General features: G+C 34.6%; 2 protein-coding genes across 4 annotated transcripts in view; one reads left to right on the top strand and one right to left on the bottom strand.

Annotated features, from left to right (window-relative positions):
- The window catches only part of LOC111049684 (cartilage oligomeric matrix protein), a 58,735-nt gene extending 42,443 nt beyond the window's left edge, over positions 1 to 16,292 (bottom strand). For both annotated transcript variants that reach the window (XR_005570436.1, XM_022335819.2), the window contains exons 1-3: positions 16,087 to 16,292; positions 7,102 to 7,272; positions 2,141 to 2,364 (exon numbers count right to left, since the gene is read on the bottom strand). Coding sequence is in view for 1 of the 2 variants with exons in the window: in XM_022335819.2 (XP_022191511.2) it covers positions 2,141 to 2,364; positions 7,102 to 7,272; positions 16,087 to 16,177 (486 nt within the window). In the remaining variant the exon portion in view is untranslated. The remainder of the gene's footprint in view (positions 1 to 2,140; positions 2,365 to 7,101; positions 7,273 to 16,086) is intronic.
- Positions 16,293 to 18,924: 2,632 nt separating this feature from the next.
- On the top strand, positions 18,925 to 22,177 carry LOC111049683 (proteoglycan 4-like). Of its 2 annotated transcripts, none has more exons than XM_039420828.1 (2): positions 18,925 to 19,166; positions 19,709 to 22,177. In XM_039420828.1, the coding sequence occupies exon 2, from the start codon at positions 19,715 to 19,717 to the stop codon at positions 20,675 to 20,677; it is 963 nt and encodes a 320-aa protein (XP_039276762.1). In that variant the 5' UTR covers positions 18,925 to 19,166; positions 19,709 to 19,714; the 3' UTR covers positions 20,678 to 22,177. The 2 variants fall into 2 exon arrangements, with proteins under 2 accessions (XP_039276762.1, XP_022191510.2); XM_022335818.2 differs by having other exon boundaries at positions 19,709 to 21,916.
- The last annotated feature ends 2,888 nt before the right edge of the window (positions 22,178 to 25,065 follow it).

Below are 25,065 nucleotides of genomic sequence, written 5' to 3'. Positions count from 1 at the left end.
ACAAAAGTCCGTGTAAGATATATTATCAGTTACTACTCAGAACAATGATCATGAAGAAATATTTTATCAATATAGGCTTCATAGCAAAACTGAAAGGTAATCATTGAGAATAATAATGTTTTTCATTGTTACCAAGAAACTTGTTTGAGCAAACGTTTTCAGCCTCCAGTTATTTTATTAGCAAGAAAAGTTCATAAATAACTATAGTGGTCGGAATCATCTATTTCGTCAAGTGAATGTTTATTTTGTGACACTACATTGTGAAGCATCCTATTGATACAAGTTCCAAAGGCTGGGGCTTGTATGGTTGATAACTCATCCATTGTCATCAATTTTCCTAAACCAACGTTTTCTAAATAACAAAAATTAGTTTTCCAAATAAAAAATGTCAATAAAATACCAAAATAATGAAGAGAAAAACATTGAATGCTCAAAATATCTGTTAGTCGAAACATCCGGTATTGTAGGCCGGTAAAAAATGAACGTTATCCGAAAGATCCGGTAGCTGAGACCGGTATGTTTTCAATAGATTGATGTTTACTTGATAACCGTGAGTTGGGGACTGACGAGCATTGTTGAAGAATGTTGAGGAATAGTGGGGGAGAAGGTATTAGAGCTGGCAGCAATTTTTGATTCACAATTTGCCACTATAGAAAAAATAATTTTACCTCTGGTCTCACAGACCGGTGTTTCGGTTAAAGTGTTAAATGACAAAAAGTTTATAACACTGTTGTCAGAGATGTATGATTGTTTTATTATAGAACAATTTTGATTTTCGTTAAAAATTGAACTCAAGAATCTCAGTATTGATAAAATACGGTATTGAGCTTTTATTTGATAAAAAATCAATTCTTATTCAATAATCAAATATCATAAGTATTTTCTCAAATCATAAGTTGGAGTAAGTAATTCAAATTCTAATTCCAGTGCAATACTACGATTCTAGCAAAGTTCTACGATTCAGAGTTTTTATAGAGAAAATGAGATCATTCCCTGTTCGCCATTATTGGAGCTAACGCTGACGTCACTCCCCAGCATTAGAGTTGATCACGTTTTCTCTTATTTTTTTCATGAAATCATGGCCTGAGTGTATACTTTATATAAACCTGAGTGCCATTGGGTTACACTGAATGACATTAGGTATTACGGTGAAGCAGAACATCCAAAATCTCTCTGCCAATGATAGCTATCAGAACTATAATAAATATATATAAATGGTCTGAGTCACTGTGAAATTTCAATTTGAAGGACGCAAAACATGAAAACATTATACTTGGAAAAAGAGAGGTACAGTATAAGAGTTTTGATCAAAGACAATATTTTGTTGTTTTTAAGTTTACCATAATAAATATTAGATCATGGATTATTAAACATTCAAAACACAAAAAAGTATGATTATTGAGTATATTTAAAGTGGAATATCTAGGTTTGATCAAAATATTTGTGAATATTTGCCTCTTGTGCCTTTCCTCATGTTAAGTATTTGTACACAATGTGATAAATAAATAAATAAATAATATCATTGACCTTTATATTTCATTTTAGAAATTCAATCCTCACGAGTTTTAAAAAAATTCTGCCGGTCTCAGTCATGCAAATCACAGAGATGTGCACAAGTCTTAATCAATAAAAAGTACATGTCTTCCGATCAAATCTAGATATTCCACTTTAAATATACTCAATAATCATACTGATTTTTTTGTGTTTTGAATGTTTAATAATCCATAATCCATTATTTATCGTCATTAGAAAATAATATAATATTATCATTTTATCTGATTTCAAAGAATTACTGGTCCGGTACCCTTTTCTTTTCTATTTCAGACATGACTAGTTTTAGCCAATAATTTAATAATTTGATCTGCATGCATAATGAAAACACATCCATTCACATCATCTGCCAGTTGCATGTATACAAGTAAAATTTTAGTTCTCTGTTGATTAACTAAACTACTGTACAATCAAAAGTTGTCAATATCCTACACAATTAAATGACATTAGCGAGTTCAGGTGCTTACTAGTTCATTCATGTTCAATTCAGTACTGAATAAAAAGACTAGATCAGACAAGATATTGAGATATCAGACTAGATATTGTTCAGGGGGACTAATAGTTCATTCATAATCATTTAAATACTCACAGCCTGAATGTGTGGATTGCGCATGCTCTTGAACATTTCCTTGAGAGTCATGTGGCTGTTTATTTTGCCCTGAGACTCGCAGTCAAAATAGAGGGTGGCTGAAGCCGCAGGTTGTCGCTGGTCGAATACTATGAGCAAATTGTGAATGGCCGAGCCCTCGGTCAATTTCTCAACGAAAAAGTGCTGGGTACGAGGTCTGCCATCCTCCAGGGTCTCTACAACAACTGAAAACAAAACAATTTTTTCATTCAACTATTTATCGACAACTACAACTCAAAATATAATTCATTCAACTTTTTATTGACAGCTGCAAAACAAAATATTATTCATTCAACTATCAATCATAAATTGATCTTTAGATGATAAAAATAACTCATATTGTAGAACTGGTGATATTCGAATATCAATATCTAATAATACATCAAAAATGTTTAGTGAAAAAGAAAGAAATATTAGAATACAAATTTTTGTTGAGGATGTCTCGTTCGATTATTCAGATTTCTTCTGGAATTTCTATTATATCAATATTTAATAATAAATCAAAAATATTAAATGAAAAAGAAATATAAACATTGGAATACGATTTTTTGTTGAGGATGTCTCGTTCGACTATTCCCATTTATCCTGGAATTCCTATTTTTTCTGATAATAATAAAATAATTCTATTATCACTGCTTGAATGGCTCGCGCAAATCTAATCTTATAAAAACATTACAACTACTAGAGATTGGACTTTCACAGATGAGTCTCAAAAAGAAAATTGTTCTTTTAAAATGTCATCTAGTTCATACATCAACTGTAGCTATTCAACAAGTCAAGTCTTCCATATTTTCCTTATTCACACGCGCTTCATCCTTTTCACAAAAAATGACTGAAATGTCAATAGATATTTACAGTAGGGTATCCTTTAGAATCGAGAAACTTTTTGAAAAACCTGCAGTGACATTTAATTGAACTTAATTGAGACATCACTCTGCTCTGTATCATACAAATAGTAATAGTGGCCTATCTAGTTTTTTAGCATGATTGAGAAAAGCATATTAGTGCTATTTACAAGGAATGCTGATAATTTAAAGTAAATCTCTATATAATGGTATTTGAAAAAAAGCATAACTTTTTCCAACATATTTCCACTCTGATTCGCGCAGAGTTAAACGTGAATATGTCATAAGGTTACAGTACCGTATATAGTTCAATCAAAGGCTTTTAATGTTGAATTCTTAACCAGAAGCTATTCAAATCAAACTTTTATATTGATATTGATTTAATATTGAATTACTGTTCATTCTATTAATATTACTCTATTGTAATACTATTGTGGAAATTGGTCGCATGTCTAGTCACCAATACTTTTAGGGCTCGTTTCATTCAATTAAAACAAAGGTCTCTGAATGCTTTGCTACTGAGATAAAAAATTGTCGAAGATGAAGATGGTCCAACTTTGTATTACCATTCTCTGATGATTTGATATGGGTTTAAAAATGATTTTATAATATTTAAGATGTGCTTAGAAATCCGGTGAAACTAGTTAGAAGATTATTCACTACAGTCGTATTACAAAATATGCTAATTTTTATGGTTAAAGTTTTCAGTCTGTATTGGATATTTCATTTTATTTATTAACAATCACAAATCATTATATCATTCAATAATATGATTGAGAGAAGACAACAGGCAAAGCCCAAAACTGTAGGCTAATATCTTCATTACCTACCTTAGTTACTCATTTCCATTTATTGTTCATAATAGACGCATACACATAATAGTATTTGTTCATTAATTTCAAGTTAACTTGTCCAAGTTTTCCCAAGTCCCAAGAAACCTCGAGTCTAAGAAAAAATCATGTAAGATTTATAATAATTTGAAAAAATTTATCCAAATTTATTTATTTACAGTCTACAATGTAAGAGCGATCACAAGTGATAAATCCGATTAACATTCTACTGTATTCTTCACAAACCAGATGTGAATAACAAATCATATGTCACGGTACTAAATTATTGAAGAAAATTCTTTATTGTCAAGTTAGTAATTGAAATCAGGCCTATTACAATTGAGTTCTGCTTGTTGACCAAGTTCATTGTTTTCTTGTTGATTCACTCTAACTTGTAAACTGGATGGAGTTTGGTGTAAAGTAGGCGGCAAGTTGAAAGGAATAACAGTGAGAGGAAATTACTGTGGAGAGGAGGTGAAGATGGAATGAGAGAAGGAGAGAGAGAGTGGAAAGAGAGACAGTTACAACAACGGATTGCCTCAGAGCTGTGTCATGAAAATCGAACTCCTTATAAGGGATGCACGCATTGATCAGCTACTGCCGGCCTGTGAGACCTAGACTAGTGGCTGCTGAGAGTATAGATGGATAGAACTTGGAACACTGTGATAAATGTTTGTATCTATCCATCATATCCATCACAGAAAACTAAGAATGTAACTCATTAAGAATATGGAGAATAATATGTTACTTTAAGTACTTTAAATATATATATATATTATGTGTCAATAGGTTTTTATGTAGTATGTAGAAAAAAAAACAAGTGATGATATTTGTCACCGCCAACTTCATTATAAGTTAGAAAACATTTCCAAGAATGGAAACCCACGCACTGTTGTGTCATCTCAAGCTAAGGCGACATTCGAATGTCTGTGATACGTAATGCTGGGCTTGCTCCTGTTGGTTCCAGGTTTGATTCTTGACTAGGTCTGAATTTAATTATGTACAATAAACTGATGCCCAATTCAACTGGTAGAATTATATTAAAATACAATTATAAATAACAATATTCAAGAGAGTATTAAAATAATCAGTTTTTCCATTTTGTTCGATTATTTCGAAAATTTTATGTGGTGTTGTTTGTATTATTCTCGTAAATTAGCTATGTATCATGTCAGTATTTGGAACTTAGAAAGTATCCAGGATGTTATTTGATATCACCAACATTCTACGGATTGAATATTATATTCCATCATAAAAACAATACATGAATTAAGTAATACTAATTAGTTAGCCTAGGCTATATGATGTGTCAATATCTTGAGAATTTAATCCAAGCAATATGATGAAATATTTTAGAAATTCAAACAGTCGAGTTATCCAAAGAATTGTTATCAAGAACAATAATCCAAATACAATCCACATACATGACTTGAAAATGGCATAAATGTCCGAAACATGTTGTGAAATAATAAATCAAAAAGGGTACCTACTAAGATTTGTATTTCTATTCTTATTTTTCCACATACAATTATTTGAGCAATGTACCGTACCGGTACTCGACACTTGACACACGTGATTCATCATCTAGGGATTTATAGAAGGAAATCTGAGCAACTTTAGTCGAGTTCTCATCTTCTTTTAATTACTTGCTGAAAAACAAGACAGCGCTATGTAGGGTTACTCAACCATCATTCTTCAACTATTCTTCTTCAAGTTCACCTTGTGAAGTGAATGTCACACCACACGTTTTGCTCAAGAAAATAAAGCATAGGTCACATATATTTTACGATGTCGTCGTCTTTCAATTCTTTTATCTTTCAAATTTCTTCATCCATTTGACCATCTGGTGTGATATTTGGGCTACGCCATATTTGGTGAGCTTCAAAAATGTCAAACTGTGTTTCTGTTGGCCCTAATGAGATAAAAAAAAGATTTATAGCCCTACTGGGTACTGTGTTCGATCATAGAGAAAAGATGGCATAAGAAGAAGATATCCAGTACGGTAGTATAGGTCCAAATATAGTATAGTATATGTTCCAAATTTCCACCCGATTTTGTTAACTCAAGCCTATTACTGTCAATTACTGTCTATTATTACTGTTTAGGTCGGGTGAGAGTGTAAGAACGGCACAGTATGAGAGACTACTAACAAGAGATAGCTACACGAGAATAACTAACATGACTATCAGCTTGAAAATTGGAATATGAACGCCCTATACCATGGGATATCTTCTTGTGCTATCTTCACTCTATGGTTCTTTTGTTGGCTTCAAACTGATATATAACATGTGACTGTATGGAGATAAATTTAGTGGACTTCGTCAGATTTCAGAACTCTTTTAAATTACTTGCCGACGTTCTTGGTCTAGGCTGGTCTTTTGGTGAGCTTCAAAAATGTCAAACTGTGTTTCTGTTGGCCCTAATGAGATAAAAAAAAGAATTAGAGCCCTACTGGGTATTGTTTTCTATCATGTAGAAAAGATAGCATAAGAAGACTGCACTGTCATAGTCCTACGACAACATTCTATTACCATATTTATGTTCACCATTATTACCATATCCATCTGTGTCATTTTAGGTAGGGCCTCCCTTGTAAAATAAGTATTTCCTTTATTTTTTACGCATTTAGAAGTCTGAGTACCGTATTATCTTTTTAATTACTTGCCGACGTTTTTGGTCTAGGCTGTTATTACTACACTGTCATAGTCCTACGAAACATGCTATTACCATATTTTTATGCTCACCATTTTACAAGATCCATTTATGTCATTTTAGGTAGAGCCTACTTGGAAAATAATTACTCCATCTAATTTTGCCGTGTTCAAATGAACAAACACATTATAAAAATGAAATATTTTTAGAAAGTCCCGTTGAAAGTCCATGTTCTACGAATAAACAGGAAAGTACCCAGAATTATTGTTCAGGTTCCTTGCATCTGAGACCATTTTAAGTTGAATGTGGTTTTAAGCTATGGTTATTTCAAGAAAATGAATGATATGATCCTCGACACATATATTATATTATATAGTAAGGTATCATTTTGAAAACCATGAATATTGTTATATTAATGAAAATGTATGAGAAAATAATATGTAATGTTCCTGAATTTATGAATAAACTCTTCTGGATGTGTCGTCCAACATCCTGAGAAATTATTATTATTATTATTATCTTGGATCATACTATGATCTTGCATTCTAATATAATGAAGATTAATATATTTTTGTTGTTAAGAGACATAACATACCTCTCCTTGAACGTCTGTCGATCTGTAACTGTAACTTGTGCTGTGAGCCGGGGAAGTCGACTTCCAAGACAGTCTCGATGCCACCGCGCAGTCGCTTCTTTGGCTTGATGTGCTTCACACTCAGAATGAACTGGTCCTCTTGGACGGCTTCCTCTAGCGATTTCGTCACATCTGTAAAACAACATCGATTCTTTATTGTTTATATTCATACATTTATTTTCCATAGAAAAACAATAAAGTAAAATACTAACTATTGAATAAAAGACCAGAAAATAGTATTTTATTTAATATGAATTATTACCACAATATCAACTTCTCAACTACAAAAAAAGTAAAATACTAACTTATTTGATTGAGGGTAATAATTGATTCATTACACAGTAGAAAAATCAGATTAACAATCTTTGTACTAAACTAAATATAAACTAGACAATAAAATAATACAAACTCATAAAAAATACCTTGTGTACTAGGCTTTTATAATTATTTATGTAGTTGGTCTGCTATCTTCTCATTCATTTCAGTTTTATCGTCTCTTTGTTGATCAAGTTTAAAACCATACGAATACTAGAAAAAGTTGGTAAATAATTACAAATTGAGAAATGGTTGATTAATTTAAAATCGTTCTCAGGAAAATCGTCAATGGTTTCATCTTTTACAACATATTGAATACTTATTGAGAAATGATTGTTAATCAAATTTATCTTAGGAAAATCGTCATTGTCCATTGAACAATTAATCTGTTCTCTTTGACAACAGATTAATTGGATTTATATAGCAGATAGGTAACGAAATAGATCATGGAAATGATTCGTCGTCCTTCTAATGAATGAAATAATGGAAAGAAAAAAGAAAGGGAATCTCTGTATGTCAACTCTGTTATTTATGGCTGCTCTGTTGTAGCCATAGTTGTATTTTTTCCTTTGTTAACCGTTTATACAGTTTCCCTTCGAATTAAGTTCTGTGTTCCTCCTTAAATAGAATACGACATTGTTATTCAAACATCATTTTGTTTTAGAAGTCTAGTTGAGAAAGTCAAACAGATTTTCTAGTAGCCTCAATTAATTGAATGTCATGAAAATGTTGGCTGTCTAGAAAAGTTGTTTTTGGATTGAAACTCCCTCAAACAATTCTTTGTCAAAGTAACAAACATAATTAACTCACGTCCTCATTTGGACTGCATTAAGTAAGACATGCAATAATTCACAGTGAAATATCACACGAAATAAACTTGAAACTGAGTAGGTTTAATTTTATTTGTTTTTCCAGGAAAGGCTAAGCTGAACTGGAAGCTGAGAATATTATGAACGTCATTGAATAAGTGGGTTGAATGTGGTGTTGGAAAGCCTCGTATGTAATGCACTGTCGTGACAGATGCTGACATCCTACGGACTATTTCTAAATGAGTTCATCTAATAAGGTAATCAGATTATCTAGATCTGGATCATATTTTCATTCAGACAATGTAGCATTAAAGAAGTTGGTAGTTTTGTGAAAATTAACATGGAAGTTATGTCAGTCGTACGGTACAGTAGGCCTATATGTATCAAGAGTATGATAATACAAATCAGTTTCTTATTATTTTGTATTATTATTTTCATTGCACCCCTCCTGTAGAAGAGGTGTTTGGATTTGTCAATAAATTCCTCGTTGAATTGAGAAATTGAAGCCGATACTTCTACAACTATTGGAGGAACACTTATCAACGTTTGGGAAAAGATTGATTATAGACTTGATGTGAGCCATGTGACAAAAAATGGTTCTTGTTAATCTATTTGAGTTGCTTTTTCATTCGACATACAATTTTTAACTGTGATTGAGTCTAATGAAATGAAAACGATGACCGTGTGATCAAAATGGTGGTCTTATTGAACATACGAGACAAGGTTCTTATTAATCTATTTGAGTTTTCATTCGACATAATAGCATTTATAACGGTGAGTAAGATCAATGAAATAGAAAATATAAAGAGTGGAAACTCCGACATTCATTTATAAACACTCTGTAATATAGTAGTATCTCAGATACTATAATGTTTATAGTTATATTACTACTATATGGACTATTTAAGTAATATAGTTGGTTACAGCTAGGAACTTTGATAAGCTGTTACTGCTTCAGTCATGCGTTTAATTCTCATTTCGGCTGACATTTATTGTTCTAAGCATCTTCTCTTTAATTCCCAAACGTAGGCCTCAGACTTATGTGGACAAAGTTGAAAAATCTTGTGTGGCGCACTCACACAACTTTCCTTGCCGTTATGAAAATTGATCACCTGACGCTAGTGTGCACGCGCATCTCAAGTCTACTTATAAACAAAGATCTGAGCCAGCTGGTGACAGGACAATAACGCTGGAAACACACGAGGTCTGCTATCTCTTCATAGTGAATGATTTATTAGAATCAACAGTTGTCAACAGTTAGCAATTGAAATAATCACATTTTCTCGAATTTCGAGCTTATTTTCAATTTTAGGTGAAAATGTTACTGAACATTAATTGTAGAGATTTTCATACTCAATCTTTTCAACTTGGAATTTTTTGTTCAAATTGTATCTGAAGCCTGCAAATTGGGAATCTAAAATCAAACTTTGCATAGATGGGACGGAGCTCCTGAAATTTTTACAGATATAGGACTTGTGGCAGTTGATAAAGCTTATCAATGTCTTCTTTAGGTATGCATTTGATCAAAATCGTTGGAGCCGTTTTCGAGAAAATCGCGAAAAACCCTGTTTCTGACAACATTTTCGCCATTTTAGCCGCCATCTTGAATCGCATTTGATCGAAATTGTTCGTGTCGGATCCTTATAGTGTAAGGACCTCAAGTTCCAAATTTCAAGTCATTCCGTTAATTGGGAGGTGAGATATCGTGCACACAGACGCACATACACACACACACACACACACACACACACACACACACACACAACACACACACACACACACACACACACACAGACCAATACCCAAAACCCACTTTTTTGGACTCAGGGGACCTTGAAACTTATATAAATTTACAAATTGGGGTACCTTAATTTTTTTCGGAAAGCAATACTTTCCTTACCTATGGTAATAGGGCAAGGAAAGTAAAAATGAGAAAGGCCATGTGATTTGATAGAGCTCATAGGAGTGTAGGAAGATAAATATAGTTATAACTGTTGGTACACATGGAAATCTCAAATAATTTTTTTTTTTTAAATGTGAACTCTGGTCTCACAAGATGCCACACTGTCAAGCGATAACTGAAGAAATATAACCAAATTACCAAACTTTAAGAAACTGAAAGACGAATAAAAACCCGAAAATAATTAACTCATCTCAAAAAGGAGCTTTAACATTTTGCAATGTTTAAAGAATGGTATTGGTACAGGAATGCGTTTACCGTTCAAATGTATTAACAGTATGGGACTCTTAGAAACTTTTTAGAGGACTCCTCTTGGACAAACAGCTAAGCAAAGGACGTTGACTGTCGCTGCATTGTGTGTGCTGTCCTGCATTGTAAACTGGCTTCGACGAGATGGCAAAGAGGAAGATGAAGAAGGAAAATAATAGAATTGAGATAAAAGTGAAGAAAAAAGACTGAGAGAAAGGAAATGAAATCATAGAAGAAGATTGATGAATTAATGGAGGATAATACGATAAGCTTGTAGAAGAACTAGAAATGGGAAAGAGTAGAATAAGAGTAAGAGCTGGGGAAGAGGAAAAACAATTAATGAGAATATCTAAATGAAGATTAAAGAGGAATAAGAAGTTAAAGAAGATGTTGAAGCTCATGAAGAAAAATAACAGCAAGTTAAAGTTTGGAAGCTGTAACTGAAAAGTAGAATCAGAGAGAAGAGATACAATCATATTTTATATTTATCTCTCTTATTTCAACTCTGATATAATGAAGAAGAAGAAGAAGAAAATTAGGAAGAGGAGAAAAAGAAAAGAAAGTGAAGAAGAAGGGGGGGAATGAGGAGGACAAGAAACAAGAAGAAGAAGGAGGAGGAGAAGCAGGTTCTCGAAAGAGGAAAGGAGGAGGAGGAGAAGGGAAAGGATAAGAAGAAGAAAGAGGAAGAGAAGGAGAAGAAAAAGAAGAGGATAAGAAGAAGAAGAAGAAGAAGAAGAAGAAGAAGTAAAAGAAGGAGGAGAAGCAGGACGAGAAGTAAAATAAAAAGAGAAGGAGGAGAAGGGAAAGGAGTAGAAAAAGAAAGTGGTTGAGGAGGAGAAGAAGAAGAACAAGAAGGAGAAGATCTAGAAAAATAAGGAGGATAAGAAGAAGAAGAAGAAGAAGAAGAAGGAGGAGAATAAGAAGATGAAGTAGAAGAAGGAGGAGAGGAGATGAAGTTACAGTAGAAGAATGAGAAAAGCGTTAGCGGAGAGGCTGAGAGAAGTACTCAAGTACAGAGTAATGTTCGTCTGAAGACTACTGGTTGTCAGCCCTTCTTCCTTAGTGGGAAAGTCACAGTCACTCCTACGTGCTCTGAATCACCATCACCGACACATCAAAACAGATCGAATTCATTGCACTCGATCGGATTCCTTTTAATCTTGGAACATCTGCAATGCAACTTCCTTCATAATTCCAAGTTTCAGAGATTCTTATCCCACAGATGAAATGCAATAGATTCAATAGGAATACATTATTATTCAACTGGAGTGATCCGTGGTCTAGTGGATAAAGTGCTTGCGTAGCAGCATATAGATCCCGGGTTCAAACCCTCCCATTACCAAAAGTTTTTTAACCAGATAAATCCCGTGTTATCGGATGGGCACGTTAAACTGTCGGTCCTGGCTGATGTATGACAGTCGTAAGGCCCGTTGACGGCTTAAATTATATATTCAGGCGAGGTGGGACCTTCCCGCAAGGGACTCTCCACCAACAAAAGCCATACGAATCTACTTTATTCAACTAGGTTTTATTAGCTGAAATAGCTCCAATTCTGGCCAAAACAGGAGCAGCACCTGGAGTATTGTATTTACATATCTTTGGAAAATTCTCAATAACCGTTCTAAGTGCGCCTTCAGAGTGGCAACTGTACATAACTACCGTACCAAATTGAGCGTGTTCGGCTCAGTAGATTTTTAGTTCTCTTGATGAGTTATGAGTGTCATTTCGCTCTTTTATAATATAGAAGACTATAGTGAGCTCCATATTATAATGTCAGAGGAGAAAGATAGGAGAACAACGTTGTCTTGTCAATGCCATCTATAGACTGTAGCTGATACAGGTTTATTGGTGTAACAGATGGAATGAAATAGAGAATGCATTTATTCAAATGCTAATTAATATTTATTTTTTTATTTTTATTGGTGTAATATTAACTGTTCATTCTCGTTTAAAATGATAAATAATATTTTATTAAGCAGGAAATTAAATTTTTCAATAATTTCATAATGAATTTTCATAATAAATTAAGATGAGTTTTTAAAATTAATTATAAATTCTACATTGTTAAAAGACGATCTAGCAACAGAGCAAAGCGAGAAAGAGATAGTGCTATACGCTTTGTTGAATGATAGACAAGGATAGTAATACCATTGCTAATTAAACACTGTCATTTTAACGTGGACCTCACTATAGTGACTCAAACAATGATTATAGTTGAATCACACATTAGGATTGGTTATCAACAGAATAAAGTCAATCAATATTTCTCTTAAAATATATATTGTATTAAGTGGAAGGTAGAAACATGTGTTACAAGTGTTATGCGATTTCACTGTATTAGTGAAATTTAGTGACATTTCTTGAACTATTTTGTGTAATTATAAGTACTGTGCAGTGTGAAGTACATTTTCGTATTTGTAATAATATAAGTACAGGTGTGAAATGATCCTGTATGCATAGAATTGGTTTGAATAAATCCAAACCTTTATCAATCTTTGTTTTCAATTTCAACACTTGATAGCATCAATGAATCTCTTAAACCATGAATGACCGCGATACTTGAATGAGGAGGAGTCTACACACACTTGAATGCGAGAAGCGAAAAAAAACAATAAATGCACACGATTTAGGTGCGCCGAGATATTTTCGGTCCATCTGATAAGCTGGTCGATTTCTTTTCAGGTTGTTGGTTGTTTGGAGTTTCCTGTACGCAACGCCACGCGTGGCTTACCCACGCACATGCACGTCCCACGCACAACTGGTGCTCACTTCAAACCGTCACCATTCCTTATAAATAACATAAATGCCTCCCGACTAATCAATGCTGACAGTTTGAAGTGAATATCGCTCTATCTCAAGACGTCGTCAGGCTATAACCTCTTGACCATAAATGGGATTCACTGTTATCTGCCTATAGTTATAGTAATGTTATGTATTAAAAATGTATGCATATAGTTCGTTTGTCCTGCTGTTCAGTAAAAAAAAATCGAGCTCACTGCTTTCTTGTGCAATACCAACATGGTAATAGTTATTAATGTAAAAAGCGTCAACATAGCCTAATTTATAAGTAGATTTGGCTCTACAATTTATTTACAATATAGCTTCTAAAATATAGTGACATAAATCTGCGTAATGCTCCAAATTAGTTACATATATGTGTCTAACCATAGAGTAAAGATAGCATTAGTATATACTTTAATATCTATACTATCTTTTCTCTAGGGTATAAGTTTTATGTTTGTTTAACATTGAAATCAGTTTCAAAACGTTAACAATCGGTTTTGGATTAATGCATGAATTAGATCCACTCAGGTTTTGTAGGCTATATAAAACCTTTCTATTCATGCGTTTAAAATCAGCGACAGATGTGCGTTACACTGAAATCACTTTCAGTATAATTATTTCTCAAGTCGTTAAGTTCAGAGACGCCTGAGAGCTGACACAAAAAGGTTATCTCTATCGATATCTCATTCTGCCTACCTACTTTCAAATCTTCACGATGGACTTCACTCGTAGGATATAATAGTATATAGATATAATCCACATTGGTGATGAAAGAATACTGTGTGTCACTCTGCTGATTTTCCTTTTATAGAATAACTCGGTGAGAAATTTGAATGTGAAGGTTTTTAGCCATCTGTGAGTATTCGATACATTTATAATTCATTAGAGTTGTATCCCATGTATTTTGAATATCATAGAGTCATCATGCATTTGGAATATCATAATATTTCTGAAATTCATCAATATTTCTGGAAGTTGTGCATTTCCCCTGTAATTGACAATATATCATTGCAAAAACCATGGACAGAATTTTGATCAAGGATTTTAAATCAAATCTTATTATTAAAGATTTATTCTACTGCCTGAAATAGAATAAAATCAACACAACATTGCATAAAAATCTTGACGAGTTGTAAAGTAATACCAAAATATTTTGAAACTTGAAAAATTTAAATAGGAAGCATTGATTTCTCAACCCTATCATCTTGGAGAAACATGAAGGGTACTTTAACGACTGTAGGCTTATCAGCTGAATAAATAATGTTTATGGAATAAAATAAATCTTTTCATTCATGATATCCTTTGAACAGCATTTTGTCTAACTAAAATTGAGAAAATTACCGCTGAAAAAATGATTTTTCAATAAAAATAAGACAAAACCATTGTCATGTCCTTGAAACACCCCGGAGGCTTTTTAGTATGGGTACTATCATTTAGAAAATTGAAAACAAACAATGAATACTAGTGAGCCTCCCGGGCCCGAAAATATCACTTATTCTCCTTTGAACACTCGATATTCATTTGAAATATGATTTATCAATAATTAATTTTAATCAGTTCATGAATCTGCTGAACGGTAAATCTGGTGAACGGTTGCCAGCTAGTTGTCAGCTAGCTGATTAGCTATAGTAAACATGCCATATCTATCTCTCATGTTTTTTTGGGGGGAAATCTGTTATTGGGTAACTTTTAGCAATAGCTAATATCAAAATATAAACTGATTAAGTTGTAATTCAGCCTAAATTATTGATATACTGAGATCTTAATTTTTTTAATAGTAATTCTGTGAACAGTAGACCTCACGCAGTATTCTCATCCACAAGTACCTGATTGAAACTATAGACACCTTATGGAAACACAGCAATAGACTGACTTCTCCACACATCTGTGTAATCAATTGTCAGCTGATTTATGATGAATAATTCTATAGTCTGATTTTTTGTTCTAATATTGGCGTATGAAGGAGGCTCTTTTTCCTTTTATATTATCCTTGAAATGCAAAATTTCCAAAAATCTTGTATATACGTCGACGCGCAATTAAAAAAGGAACATACCTGTCAAATTTCATGAAAATTTATTATCGCGTCTCGACGTAAATGCGCAACATATAAACATTTAAACATATAAACATTTAAACATTTAAACATTTAAACATTTAAACATTTTAACATTTTAACATTTTAACATTTTAACATTTTAACATTCAAACATTCAAACATTTAAACATTTAAACATTTAAACATTTAAACATTTAAACATTCAAACATTCAAACATTTAAACATTAAGAGAAATGCCAAACCGTCGACTTGAATATTAGACCTCACTTTGCTCGGTCAATAAATAGACCGCGGTGAATAATAGATCGCAGTGTAGATTCCGTACTGTAATCTACAGGTAAGTCACCGGTTCATAAGAATTGAATTTCTTCACCAATGGTCAAAATTGATTATTGCTTGAGTTGCTAATATTTTCTTAATATAACTATTATGTACTGATTATAACTGTATCTCACTCGCACTAGGAATAAAAGATAATCATTCACATCAGAATCCCATTCGGCCTATTCTTGCAATGTTTAGAAGAAAATAATAATTTGTAATAGCATAGCCACCTCTAATACAAGGCCCTGGCCTACGATATTGCAACGTCGCAGTGTAGGCCTACAATCTAATACATGATTGGAAAAAAAGATCAGCTGGTATTTTTTTAAATCTTTTTCCCCAATCATGTATTTGATTGTAGGCCTACACTACGACGTTGCAATATCGTAGGCCAGGGCCTTGTATTAGAGGTGGCTATGGTAATAGTCATAGTTTGAAATGTCTCACCATTGTCGGGTAAGAGTGCGTCAGCAGTTGTCAAAAAGAAGAGAAGAAAGGTTGAAGCCACCGCGGCGAGAAGATGACCGCGAGACCACATGTCAGAGCGTCAAAGTCCAAGTCCGGTGGAGCACTGACTAGTCACTAACTGGTCACTTGCTGACTGCTGACAAGTGACTGCGGGATACTGAGAGCTTTTAGCCCGTCAGAAAGCGACTGGAGCGCGGAGGCTGGAGAATGGAGCCTAGCACATAATGAGAAGGCCACTCTGTTCCATTGTTTTAATGGTTTCCAAATGTCAGCCATGGGTCTTCTCGTTATGCGCTAACAGTATATACGTACCATAGATTTATATTTGAATGAGTTGTTACAGATGTCTGTAGGCAGAATTCAAGTTCTTTTGTTAAATAAATACACAGTAAGTTTCATCTTGATTAAATCAGCTGATGGATTAGAATCAAAATGAACCGTATTATAACAAGACTCTTGATATGGGTTGAATCACTACCGTATCTCCGTAAACAAAGCCATGGTGCATGACAGGTGGTTGATGGTAACGTCAGCACAGGTAGGGCTCCTACACCAATAAAAACTCAGCTAGATCAGCTGAAATCAACAAATTTTTATTGGAGCAATACCTACTATTACTTCATGTGATAGTAGGTATTGGTAGGAGCCCTACCTGTGCTGACGTCACCAGAATGCACTATTTATGGCTTTTTTTCGGAGGTAGTGATTGAATCCAGTTAAAATGAAATTTCGTTTAAACTAGCACTGTGCAAATGGCACTATTTTTTATAATTATTATGTAGGTACTTATTATAACTGCATTTCACTCAGAATAAAAGATAATCATTTGCATGAGAATCTAACTTTATCAGTTTATTTGTAATGAATGATGTCTTATTTTCCCACCATTTTCCCCTTCCAAAAAATGGACTATTTCAATAATTTATCTCTCTAAAACGTTGACATTTTTTTCAACATTATGTCCTAAAAAAGTTTTTATAATTTTCCCCCTAAAAGGTAGTTGACTACCTTTTCACCATTTCCCCTCAATAAATTGTCTAGCTTCTGACTAATTGACCGATTTCCTTCAAAAAATGTCTCATTTCAAATTCGTTAGGCCTAGGCCTAATAAGTTTATGAATGTTAGCTATGAGTAGTGTTGTGCACTCTCTACTAGAAATGAATACCAAGCGATCATTTTAAATCGAACGGAAAAAATTAATTGATTCAATAATTTTAGAATTTTGTCAATATTTTTTGGAAATTCAAATTTTATTGATTCAAATTCACAATATTGTAAATTGAAAATTCAAAGTTTAACTTTATTTTAATATAAAGCTATTTCTATTAATTATTTCCATCCATAATATCTCTGTGATTGCCCATCAAATATGTAGCATTCTATATTCCAATGATTTCTTCATCCCCATTCATAGTATAAGCCTCCTTCTTCTCCTCCTCCATCACCACCACTATAGCCTCTATGATTCGTCCCCTCCATAATTCGTAGTAAACGCTTGGTCCCATCAACTGGAAATATTATAGAAGTTATAATGATTTTAATTTTTTTTGTCATTCTTATGGAATAGGAGTCAGCCATTTCATTCCTGACATCATAAACAAGCCTATTTCCTCATTACATTCAATCTCTTATCTCTTTTTTATCAATATTATTCTGTCTTTCTCTGGTATTCTCAATTCTCACTCCAGTAATCTAATTTTCCTCTATTGATTTAATTTCTTCCTTTTTCCAGTATTATCATCTCTTCTCTCTAACATTCTTTGTTCTTGTTCTAGTGTTGTTCTTTCTTTCTTTATTTGTGATGTCAAGCGACATTTTTGCAATGGTGCAAATGTGCGTCATCTGCTATAGTTATCTGAAAGAAAATAGTCCGATGAAAATTCAAATAGTTGAATCCCCCCCTCACACGCACCCATAGACGTTGCCAATTCATCAGGTGTATTTAAAAAATATTGATTACTCTCATTCATAATTAGCTGCGAACAACGCTGATCAACTCTTATTTGGCTGCTTTGCACTCATCTGTTTTAATCTCCATCGGACTATTTTTGTGCGGTTGACTATTAATAATCGGATAGCTCTAGCATGTGTAGCCGAGGATACATGTGATCAACTCTTATTTGGCTGCTTTTCACTCATCTGTTTTAATCTCCATCGGACTATTTTTGTGCGGTTGACTATTAATAATCGGATAGCTCTATGAATGCCGAGGCATGTGTGGAAAGCGTACTGACGAACGCACATTGCCTCGCCGAGACATGCAAGTGAGGCTTGCTTCGCACGAATCTTTCGCCCGTCAGTACTGGGCATTAACCTGTTGAGTTTTTAGGTTATGTTGTTTCTATATTAAACTACCTTAGTGAGTTGGTGTTCATGTACAGTTCAATGTTAATTTTGAGGTAGTCTATGTCATAAATATGTCAATTGGGTCTATGGGCTTAGCGGAATCAATCATTGAGACCTAATATATCGATAGAGGAGGTAAAGACTAGCTCAACCATATATCACATTGTTGTCGATTTCAAAAGATTAGCTGAACAAACATGGAGAAAAGTTGAAATTTTCATTTTTATAATTTTTTAAGGCTGTAATAGCATCTAGATTGATTCAATAATTTTTTTTTCAATTAGGAATCCAATAAAAAATGCCATTTTTTTCGTACATTTTTGGCAATATCCAAAAAACTAGGGTAAATGCACCAGTAATTGACACTTTAAGGCAAAGCTCAACTTTAATCAATTACTGTGTAAACATTTTAACTCATAATTCAATAAATTTTGCATTATTGAGATGCTTGGTTAATAAGCTTTCAATCAATAGGGTAAATGCACCAGTAATAGACAGTTCACCAGTAATTATTGGCACTTTATTATTAATTTACTAGTTGTAAGCTTTCTATTGGTTCCAGACCACTTTTTTCTTCATCAGCTGGTAGCTTACACATTTCTCCATCATCTACTGCAGAGCTGAATCAGGTGTTCGTTGGTGTTTGAGTTGGAGAAATTTTTTGTTGTTCAGCTGCTCAATTTCATCAATTCTCTATGGAAAAAACTAAGAGGTAAGTGTTCACATGTTGCTATCTGTACAGTGTGTAGTTGGAAATATCGATTGAGAAATAATATCACTGGTTTCTGTATTAAAAAATCTATAATTTGATAACCTACATTTGCCATAACCTCCAATTTTTAGGATCGAAAATGGGGGTGCCAATTACTAGATCTTGATTATGCTGTTTCCCCCAGTTATTGGCAGTGACTGCCAATTAATGGGTTCATAAAAATCTAGTAATTGGCACTGAGTATAATTTTTCTCTAAGGCCGTGGGTAAGTACAAAACATAATAGAGGAATTCTATACAGTAGTTACTAAGTGAGGTGGTAGAAACGTTCCATATTAATTAAAATGAAAAACACAAAAATCTTGTCCAATTCTACAATTTATTTTTGGTGCAAGGACAATCTCATGACATAGGTCTAGGCCTAACTTGTCTAGGCTAGTTAACTAGGCCAGTAAAGTATACTTACACCGTTTATTGTTTAATTAGATATTCAAGGGACTTTGTGGTAGCCTAACTAATGATAAAAAATTTGTTTATTTGCAGATAAGCATGGCGCGGCCTAAGAAAAAAGGACCAAAGTTTGAATACAGTGAAGCTGATATGGATGCAGCTATTGCCGCAGTGAGAGAAGGAGAAACTGCTTTTGCTGTTAGTAGGAGATTTGGTGTGCCGAGGTCAACCCTTGTGAACAAAGCAACTGGTAAAACTCCAATCCAGCGGAAGATGGGACCACCGCCTGCTTTGGGACATACCATTGAAGAGATGATAGCTAAGTGGATCCGTGCGATGGCCAGTAGAGGGTTTACAGTGACGAAAATAGACTTAGCTATTTCAGTTAAACAAATAGTGACAAAAATGAACATTAAAACCAATTTCACAAATAATACTCCAGGGAAGAAGTGGATAGAGCTTTTTCTGAATCGACATCCGAATATAGTTTTGCGTGAGACAGAAAAACTAAGTAAAGTGCGTGCTTCAGTCACTGAAAAAGACATCCGTGCGTGGTTTGCAGAAGTTCAAGATTATGTACGTGAAAAAGATCTTTGTGAAGTTTTAAAAGATCCTACACAGATCTTCAACCTAGACGAAACTGGCTTCATGCTTTGTCCTAATACAGGTAAAGTTTTAGCTGCTAAAGGCCAGAAGAACATCTATGAAGTTCATTCCGGTTCTGGTAAGGAAAATATAACAGTTCTAACAACTGTAAATGCTGCTGGGAAAAGTGCTCCTACACTTGTTTTGTATCCTGGCCTGCCATCTGCAATAAAAACAAGTTTTCCTGCAAACAAGGATTGGGCTCTAGGCAGGTCTGAATCCGGCTGGATGAATGGTGAAGTTTTTTTTGAATTTATAGCCAATAATTTACATAATTGGTTAAAAGAGCAAAAAATAAAGATGCCAATTATTTTGTTCATGGACGGGTATTCAGCACATCTTACCTACCATTTGAGCAAATTTTGTGCAGACCATGAAATAGTTCTAATTGCTTTACCACCAAATGGAGGTGGATAAAGCCGGATACAGCCGTTGGATGTCGCTGTATTCAGGCCAGTGAAACAAAATTGGAGCAAGGCTGTTCATGAGTGGCGTATGGATCCGAAGCGAGATGGTGCATCTTTAAAAAAATTCAATTTTGCACCATTGTTGAAAGAAGTTCTGGACAAGACCATGAATGAGTCAACAATTAAAAATGGCTTCAGAGTCTGTGGTCTCTACCCATTTAATGTAAATTCAGTTGACTTCACCAAGTGCAACATAATGAGTACCGGTACAAAGGAAACAGAACTAAAAGGATCTGGACAAAAGCACCATGCTGAAAAAGAAGTAATTCTGAAACATATAGAATCCTTCATCGACCCCAACACACTGCAACAATTCAAAGAGACGTATAAGCTATTCACTCCTATTTGGAATGGTAGTGAGTCATCCCATGACCTGTACGTTGTCTGGAAAAAAATTAAAGATGAGACTCGAGTTGAAACTTACCAAACGGAGGATCTTCAAATCGACAATGATTTGCAAGATGACAACTTAGGAATTGACATCTTACCTATTGAAGACTTAGGATTAGGACCATTTAATGACCTGACAGATGACGATCCAGTGATTGACAATCAGCCTTCATGTTCGACATCCATCCATCCACCCAAACCTACGCCTACCAAGCCTTCGTGTTCGACATCAATCCATCCATCCAAACCTACGCCTACCAAGCCTTCATGTTCGACATCCATCCATCAATCCAAACCTACGCCTACCAAGCCTTCGTGTTCGACATCAATCCATCCATCTAAACCTACGCCTACCAAGCCTTCATGTTCGACATCCATCCATCAATCCAAACCTACGCCTAGGCCTAAATCTCCGTTGAGACGAGAGAAATTGGCAAAGGTTTTATCACCAGAGACAGAAGGAAACAATGTACCTTTTCCGTTAAAAGATATTTTGTTATGGCCAGGAACTCCAACCAAAAGTAATTTGAAAAGGACCAAAACCAGAATGCCGTCAGTGGTCACTTCCCTAAAGTGGTTGGACTATGAAGACAAAAAACGGAAGAAGAAAAAGGAAAATGAGAAGTTAAAAGATGAAAGAAAAAGAATGAGAGAAGAAAGAAAAGACACACAAAAAAAGGAAACAAGAAAAAGAAAACCGAAGTTGAAGATATCGAAGACGACTGGGTATGCAAAGTTTGCAACAGACGATACTCCGCCGAATTGATTACAAAAAAAACAGGCAAGTGGGTAGAGTGTGATGACTGCCATGGGGCCTATCACTTCAAATGTGTCCCAAAAAAAAACATTTAGAGAAGTACGGACTAGAAGAAGATGATGAAGATGAGGATGAAGTTGCTTTCATCTGTCATATGTGTACAGAAGACAGCAGTGAAGATGAATTAATTCCATCTTCTGATGACGAACAAGTGCTCATAATATTTTCAACTGAATATTCTCCACCTGTCGATAACACTTAAAATGTTCTACTTACTACTACTGATTTATGTAATGTGTAAAGTCCATGTGTTATTAATTTATATCCTAGCTTACATTGTCATATCTAGTCTTATTACCATTCTAAAACTAACTGTAGGTTAAGAAGTAAGACGCTACAGACTCATGCCAATTACTGGAGCAAGCGCCTGACAGTTACTGGAGAAACTATGCCAATTACTGGAGATGATGTAATATATTTTTTTAAATTTATTTACAAATTAAATATTAACTTCATCATTAGCCTATTGAAGCTATGAACTTATGACACCGGTTTCATTGGATTACTCGTCAAATTTTACATAAGATTTAAGATTAGACTATTTTAGAACCTATTGTAGCTATGAAAAATTATAAAAAAATTATATAAAAACTCAATTTTCCACCGTCAGTGCAAAATCGCCTGAAAAAACGAATGCTTCACGTGACTCGGCCCTAAACGTAGCTCCGCAGTGCAGGCTGGATGCTTGGCTGAATCGGACTAGGCACTGAGACAGCAAATAAAAGCAGCGTTGGTGGGAATGCGAGCGGCCGCAGTAACATCTTCCACCCAGCAATGGTCGGCGTAGTTCCGCCTGGTGGACAGACGAAAGATCAATCCAGTCGGTTATTTGATCCCTCCAGCCAGGCTCAGCCAAGCAGCCGAGATAATAGAACAATGGAGTGACGGTCTTATTCGCGTTCATCAGCAGTTTTCTTTCTCACGATTATTTTGATTTTTGTGCTACCTATAATCAATAATAACTCCAGTCACCTGTAAAAAGTTTCCAGAGACGTGGTGTACTACCACATTAATGACTTTTCATGATGATTTTCAATTATTTAAAAACATTGTTGACATTCTGAGCCTTCAGGCTAAACTTGAGGTCGCTGAGAACGAATCTGCAATCATAATTGCTCTATCACGAAAAATAACGAAATAGACCCAGCTGATGATCTTCCGGCAACCGTTAACAGTCATCCTGCAATACGGTCGAAACACTCCCAAGCCAGACACCCATCTCAAATGACAACAACGCCAAGCTGTGAGAAACCATCCTGCACTGCGGCGCTAGGTTAAGGGCAGGAAAATCTCCAATTGGCTGATTCTAGAGAGCTTTCTATCCATAGAGCTTTTTCTCGATACGCCTGCCCAATCAGCCATTTGGATAGCTTACTGTCCTGTCATGTCAACTGAAAAAATGCCTCTTGATCCTGATGCCCCAGCTGCATGTTGGCCCAGTTTCTGTCCCAGCCTGGTAAAGGTGCAATTCCTTACGAAGGGCAAACCACCCATCAACACACAGACGCTGGTCAACATTGACCTATACTATCTCCAATACCGTTAAAAGAGTTCCTTACACTGATGCTATTCTGGTAATCTACTTTCCTTTTCCTGTTCTGAGCCAATTCATAAAAAAATATCTGTTTCTTAACTCCCTCTAGTGTTTCCGTGACAGGAGATTGCAAACGACTCTCAATCATCTCTGCCAACCTATCACAAAAAATTATTTTGCCAGATCTGTTTAGATGTAGTCCGTGACTAGTGAAGTTTGCTCTTTTAAAATTCTAAACATGTTAAAATTGAGCCATTTATCAACAGCAATACAAAACATTTTCAATGGTAACTGCTTAACATTATCTGGTAGTAAATGAAACATGCGAATTTGTAGGTACCTTTGACTTTTCAGAGTTTTAGTCAATCTAACTGTAGGTCTATTTATTCACAATATCACATCGGAAACAACAGGTAATGACCCAAATATGTTTCCTTAACACAACAATAAGTACAGTATACAATTCAATAAAAAAAAAGATACTAAAACTAACGTTTGAAAAGAAAGAAAATAATACTTAGAAAACTACTTCTTAAACATTCCTTAATAGAGTTGATGGTGAAAGTGATGGTGAAAAAGAATATATGAAGTGATTAAGGAGAGGTGCTTTCAATAAAGATGATGATTTCCAACCTCTTATTTAGGAAACAGACCCCTAGTTGTTTGGAATTTTTAGTTTTTAGTCTATTGCTTTTTTATGGTATCATGTATTGCTTTGTTTTCTTGATAGTTTGATTTAACTCTGGCCTGTCGTACCTACCTGGTATTGTGCTGATTATGACGTTCGTTTTCAAGCTGAGTGGCACAATTTCTTTTATTTTCCCTAATACTTGAGGAAGATGAACTAGATTTGGTTTGTCAATGTTGTTTGAACCACCCAGCACTATCAGATAATCATTTTTACCAAACTCTAATTTGCTCTCCAGCCGACTCCACCACTGCTTCAATAGGGGCACCCGGTTTGAAAAAACTCTGAACATTAAATTTGTTTTTCAACCTGTCGTGCAGTAGGTTGCTGCACTCTCTTCCATGGCTGGAAGTCAAAAGCAATACTCTACCTTTCTTCTTTTTATTATTATTCTTCTTCTTCTTATTATTATTATTATTTTCCGCCTTTGACCTTGTTGCTCCTTGTTGCCGGGTTTGTGCTCGTACTTTCTTGCATTGGTTCATGTTACTTGTCATCGCTGTCACCTTTGCATTATCATTTGGGATTGCAAAGGAGTTTTTTTGTAACAGTAATGGATGAGTTTGACGAGTGATTAGATATTGTGTCACCTGACATATAAAAATTCTTGAGATCCTGTAACTCAATTTCCATACCTTTTTTCTCACTCTTTAGTGCAGTGTTTTCTACTTCCAAAACCTCTATGCTCACTTTCATTTGATCCACTATTTTATTACTTTCCATTAGCTTCCTATCTGTGTCTATTGAATGTTCTATTGCATCATTCCATTGCTGTTTCAAAATGAACATTTCTTCAACCAATTCACTGATTTCCTTTCGCAGTGATATTACTGTTAAGTCATTGTCGTTAGTCGCAAATCTCTATAATTCGAACGTGTTAGAAAATCCATATTTATAGGATTACTAGCC

This window comes from Nilaparvata lugens, chromosome 2 (assembly GCF_014356525.2).
Source record: "Nilaparvata lugens isolate BPH chromosome 2, ASM1435652v1, whole genome shotgun sequence".
In the NCBI taxonomy this organism is placed as follows: Eukaryota; Metazoa; Arthropoda; class Insecta; order Hemiptera; family Delphacidae; genus Nilaparvata; species Nilaparvata lugens.
Note: the sequence above shows the minus strand (reverse complement) of the source record. Positions and strands in the feature narration are given on the sequence as shown.

What these genes read in the sequence shown, in the direction of transcription:
- LOC111049683 (XM_022335818.2), top strand. Translation starts at nt 20,756, where the DNA reads ATGGATCCGAAGCGAGATGGTGCATCTTTAAAAAAATTCAATTTTGCA.